Source organism: Neopelma chrysocephalum, unplaced genomic scaffold (assembly GCF_003984885.1).
Source record: "Neopelma chrysocephalum unplaced genomic scaffold, ASM398488v2 Primary Assembly neopelma1_104, whole genome shotgun sequence".
Classification (NCBI taxonomy): Eukaryota; Metazoa; Chordata; class Aves; order Passeriformes; family Pipridae; genus Neopelma; species Neopelma chrysocephalum.
The window spans coordinates 584990-590947 of record NW_020897768.1 but is presented as its reverse complement, the minus strand read 5'-3'; the positions used below and the strand labels follow the sequence as shown (position 1 = coordinate 590947).

At 37.9% G+C, this 5958-nt stretch overlaps 1 protein-coding gene across 1 annotated transcript in view; it reads right to left on the bottom strand.

The window, feature by feature from the left end:
• Positions 1–1034: 1034 nt before the first annotated feature.
• Positions 1035–5958, bottom strand: part of TINAG (tubulointerstitial nephritis antigen) — a 45025-nt gene continuing 40101 nt past the window's right edge. The window contains exons 10-11 of the mRNA XM_027696025.1: positions 2304–2349; positions 1035–1237 (exon numbers count right to left, since the gene is read on the bottom strand). Coding sequence (XP_027551826.1) covers positions 1121–1237; positions 2304–2349 — 163 coding nt within the window. The 3' untranslated portion in view covers positions 1035–1120. The remainder of the gene's footprint in view (positions 1238–2303; positions 2350–5958) is intronic.

Here is a 5958-nt window from a genome sequence, read left to right as displayed (position 1 = left end):
ACCTTCAGATTAATTGAAACTGAAAGGGGTAAAAGTAGCTAATTTCTCCTTATATCAATAGTTGCAACATCTGTATTTTAGTTAAGAAATAGGCAAAACAGTCCTCAAGCCTGCCAAGATTTGCATAATGCTTGTAGGAGGGGATATATTCCAGAAAGCTGCTTCTTCAGACAGAAGCAGCTATAGAAGCATTAGTAGTGAAAAAGGTTCTGGGAGTCTCATCTGCAGTAATGATCCTGATGACCAATACCAGGAACTGTGCCTGGACTACAGATATGTCAGTGGAGACAAACAACAGAATGTCTTTTCCATCTCTATCTATTGGAAACAGTCTTTTGGGAATGGTGACACATGCCTAATGCCAGGTTAAAGAGGGAGTGGAAGGCAAGCAATTAATGAATTAGTCTAGTCTAGACTGAATTGAGGAGAATTTATGTTTTCTTCTTTATTTTATTTCGATTTAAAAAATACTACAATTGTACAGTTTTGGTAGTGGTTGTGGGAGGAGGAATACACTGTTTCACTGCAAGTTATTTTTGTATTACTCTGAATGCATTAACTTTGTGGGACCTACTGGAAAGAAATTAATTTCCTGGAGGAGATATTGATACATAGATACAACTTACCTACTTAGTTGTAAGTAAGAAGATAGGAAATAATTTTTCAGCTACAGGATCAGAACTTTATTCACATTTCCTTGGACTTTATTCTCTAGTATGACCATGAGCTGTGTGATCCAATTTTGTTTGGAAGAGCACATAATATTTCTAAAGTGATTCGTAACTAACAATGTAACTCCATTTATTTCAGATAGTGTTCAATCAAGTATTGGTAATATAACACCATAGTGGTGAGATGGAAAGAACAGACGAGGAAACTTCCTGGTCTGTGAGACACCAAGGTTTTCTGTAGTACTGAATACAACATGCTTTTCGTATAAAAGGGTGTTTGTACCAGGTGAGATCTGAGCATGATGTGGTGTCTGCAGTGTGTTCATGGCAGGAAGACCTAATGAGGGCTAATAGAAAGGTAACTTACAGAGAAGACATTTTATTTCTCTAGAAAGACTCAACATGCAACAATGGAAAGAATAGATACATCAGTGTATGGTACAGATAGACTATGGCTGTCCCAAAGTAGCTAAAATCAGCTTCTCAATATCGCACTCGTTTTGTCCACGTAGAATCCTAAAATAACCATTTTCTCCCCAAGATTTTCCCCAGGAATTTGCAGCAATCTAAAAGTAAACAAAGCAGAAAAAAAAATTATCAGCTTTAATTTTAAAGTAGTATTTAAAAATGCAAAGTGTAAAATACAAAATTAATTTTTGGTTAGTTTTCTTTTTAAGAAACCGAGTTTCTCAGATTTGGTGCTCTGAAAATCAGCATACATCTTTTTCTGATATCTAGTAATTTGTTCCATTTTACTTTGATCAAAGTTTCTGTTCTGAAATTGGGGTTAATAGAAAGGGAATATAATTTCTATGAGACAGTTTGATAAATTGAAGCAGAAATTATGAGACAAAAATTTGACTATTGGCTGCTGAAAGAGGACATTGAAACAATAATAGTCGCAATACCAATTACAACTAATCTGTTAAAGAGAGACCAAAGATACAAATAAAAAAGATAATTTAATAAATAAAGTTTCATTGAGGTAGCTATTGACATATTGAGAAATTTAGTTTCTGATGAAGCCAGTAGTTCTCAGTATTTTTTGCCAGTGAAACTACTACCATAAGCTCTGCCATCAGCTATGGAAACTCCAAATTACTTTTTGATGAACACAGGAATAATGAGATAAGCTGTTCATCCAAGTGATTAAATTTGACTTGCTCTAAATGGCTTAAAGGAAATGTTCTTTGGTTGGTTGGTTTGGGGTTTTTTTCCTGATAGCTGGACAGCAATTACTAACACTGTTTAAATAGACAATTTGTCTTTTCTAAATGTTTTAACAAATATTGCTGATTACTTTTATTCAGTCTCATTTGTAGACATCAAAAAGAACAGATTCTTCATGGAAAATTTTAATAACATTGAAACAGAAAAGACAGTGCAGGAAAAAACACAGATATAAGTGGGATGAAACAGGCTTTGAAATAGAGATAGATGATACTATAGTTCAAGGGTCAGCATGATAGAAGTTGCCATAGAGGGAATAGAATTATGCAGGACACTTTCAGGTGAAGGAAAAAAAATAGATGCAGAGAGAGTGAATGAAAGTAAAGAATTAGCTTTTAGATGATCTGTGTTGTAAAGATCTTTTTTTTCTGCCTCAAAACACAGTCCTAAGGATTCACTTACCCAAAACTTCTGTTTCTGTCCATTTTTGTCAGGTAATGACCCCCATCTGTTAGAAAAGAATGGTACTTTGATGCAACAAATAATCAGGGGAGAAGAGCTTGTCTTAGTTAGTGGTCCTAATTATCAGTATCAGAACAAAGCATGGATAACAAACTCTGATGATGATGAAAATGAAGATAAGTACCCTGCTAACCACAAGTCAAATTGACATTAAGGATTACAAAAACTTAATGCAAGTGTAGTTTTAATTTGTCCTTCCAAAAACCTGTTTTCATTGACGAAATCTCTCCTCTGGAGGGCTTGCCAGTTGAACTGAACACTGTAGGAGTATTGAAATTAATGTGAACACATTTCTTCAACTTAGCTGAAGATCCCTGTGAACACTTTTTTAAGGATCTCATCCAACACTTTTACAGAAATAGCTTACTCCGGACTTTGGGGGACAGATGACAACAGGGTCTGGAGTGAGTGGGGACTGAAAATGTTCCCAGTTTTTCTTAGTTCAAATTGAATTGCTGACAGCCTAATCTGTTTTATTGCACAGTGTGTGTGGGGATGACTTCTAAACTTACTTGCTGCTTTTGACATTTTGAGGACATGCTTAATTTGGTGGGAATATCCTTGAAACCACATGAGAGATTATCACCACCTGCAAGGTGATAGAACTTTCATAGTTGTGTCACTGTAGTTGAACCACATAGTATTCTGATTTCTAGGCCTCACTTTATACACAGGGCAGAAAAAGTTCCAACCTCATCATCTGGATGTATTTCAACAAGCAAAAGCTGCATTGCACACCTTGGTAGCTATGGTATGTTTACTGGATACTTAAAGATCTCTGTGTTGTTTTGAATTTATACAACGAATGCTTGTCTAATTATTACTATATACCCTATAAAAGGGCACAAATAAACAGAAAAACAAAGATGTGAAATTTGCACATTTTCCCACAGTGTAAAGTTAATCCTAGGATATATCCAATGCCATTAACAGGGTGTAATGGCCAGTCTTCGCGAACGAAGATTTTGGGAAAGGTCTTTTACCTTTCAAGCCTGCGCAATGGATTTTTAAGGTGAGACACAGCCTGCGCTGAACTGAGCCCACCCTTTAATCTTAAGGTTCATCTGCCGGGGCCAAGCAATCTTGGACAATGGCAGTGAGGTCCTCAGGACGTAGGTTGGTTTAGAGTGACCTTCTCATAGATGGATGGCCTCACAGGGCTAACGGGCTCCATCTGCCCGGGGGACCGAGGAATCGAACCTGGGTCGCAGCAGTGAGAGTCCTGCATGCTAACCACTAGGCCACCAGGGGTCCCTAACAGGGTGTATATCAGTGTATATCCCACCAACACCACATTTGAGCTGTATTTGCAGTGCACTGTTCACTTTGAAAGAAAAGCAACAAAAATATATTGTATTTGAACAGCCACAGTGGCATCAACTCTCCTTGCTTAACAGTGAACTCCCATTTACATGGAACACCTGCATTTTCAGCCAAAGAGAAAAGAAAAGACAAATGAGTGACTAGAACAGAGGTAAAGTGTGAGTTACAGTTGCAAGCACAAATTGCAGCTACTGCTCATTAAACACAAGGAATCATAAAAACAATGTTGGTCATAGTGATCATGGAATTGTTGTTTTTTAAAGGGCCTTATGATGCTTTTTGTTTTAATCACCAAGTGAAAGTTCAAGAATTATTAATAATCTTTGATATTTCTTTGACAAATATATTTTAGATACAGTCTGTCATGATCACAAATTTAAAAAACAGATATATCATAGTCTATCAGATTTCATGTCAGATTCAGATTTACTTTTTCCCTCATGACCATTTTACTAAAAAAATTTACATCAGCTGTAGTGCGAAAGTCCAATATTTCAGTCTTAAAGACAAAGTAAAATTGTCTTGAATTTATATTCATGTATTCCTGCATTCTGTAGTATGCTTTATTTCTCCCACTCATTTGAGTAGAATGATGACCAGTTCTCTCAGATGCATATTTCTGTGATTAAATGTTTTTATAACATCTAAATGTTTTTATGTTCTAAAAGAGTCAGCATCTAGTTTCATACACTGATTGGAATTTATCTATTCTCAGAAATGTTTCTAAATGGAAGAAAACTTGGAAACCAAAATGGAAAAAGATCCTTTTCTTATCTTGACTATAACATATCCATGAATTTAATTTCCTAGGTTTTGTTCCATCAGTCTGATACCTACTTACTTGGCATATGCATTTTATTTACAGTTTAGAAAGAAGAGCTGTTTACTCAGTAATCAATGCCTATGGGCACTCCTCAAATACTCTAAATTAAAATATATTAAATTAAAATACACAGGAGTGCAGCCAGTAGGTCCAGAGAAGTGACTAATCCCCTTTTTATGGGACCTGCCATTCTGTGTCCAGTGACCAGTCTTGGGCTCCCCCACATGGAAAGACATTAACAGGCAGGAACAAGACCAGCAGGAGTCCACAGAGATGTTTGGGATCTTGAGCACATCATGTATGAAGAGAGGCTAGGGGAGCTGATTTTGTTCAACCCTCAGGAGAGATGGCTCAGACTAGATCTGTTTGTTGTCTTATGCTTTACATAGGGTGGGCACAGAAAAGATAGAGCAGACTCTCCGGATATATTGTGGTGGTGCCCCCCGTCCTCCTTCCACATCCGCCACTTGAACCATAACCAGCAGAGGTGGTTGTGATGGCTGCATCCAGCTTACTCCGGACTTTTTGGGACAGATGACAACAGGGTCTGGAACAGAGACCCAGATGTCTTATTGGCATGTAAATAAGACTTAAAGTATATCATCTGGCCCATGGACCACTGAGCTTCCCTGCACAGCACAGGTCATTGGTCACAGCCAGCATAGCTTCACGAGAGAAAGTCCTGCTTATCAAACCTGATTTCCTTTTATAACAACCTAACCCATCTAGTTGATCAAGGAAAGCCAGTTGATGTCATCTTTTTGGATTTCAGTAAAGCTTTTTATACTGTCTCTCAAAGTATCCTTCTGGACAAAATGTCCAGCACACAACTGGATAAACACATCATGTGGTGGTAAAGTAACTGGCTCACGGGTCAAGCACAGAGGGTAACAGTGAATGGGGTAACATCAGACTGGTGACCTGTCACTAGTGAAGATCCTCAGGGCTCCATCTTAGGTCCTGTGCTCTTCAACATCTTCATAATCAACTTGGACACAGGACTGGAAGGGATACTAAGCAAGTTTTCAGACGATACAAAACTAAGAGGAGTTGTTGACCCCCTCAAAAGCAGGGAGGCCCTGCAGAGAGACCTTGATAAATTAGAGAACTGGGAAATCACCAACCATATCAAGTTCAACAAGGGAAAGTGCACCTGGGATGGGACAACCCTGGCTGTACGTACAGGCTGGGAAACGACATGCTGAAAAGCAGTGCTGTGGAAAGGGACATAAGGGCCCTGGTCGATGGCAAGTTGAATATGAGTCAGCAGTGCCCTCGCAGTCAGTGTCAATTCACACACTGAGGCAAGATAATTCTGTTTATTCTAGTTTGACAAAGTAGGGATCTTGGTGGTAATCCACAAAAGGGTAGCTCCCCAATCATGACAACTTTATATTATTTAATTTTAACAAACAAAGGCATCAGCATTCATTGATTACACATTACATA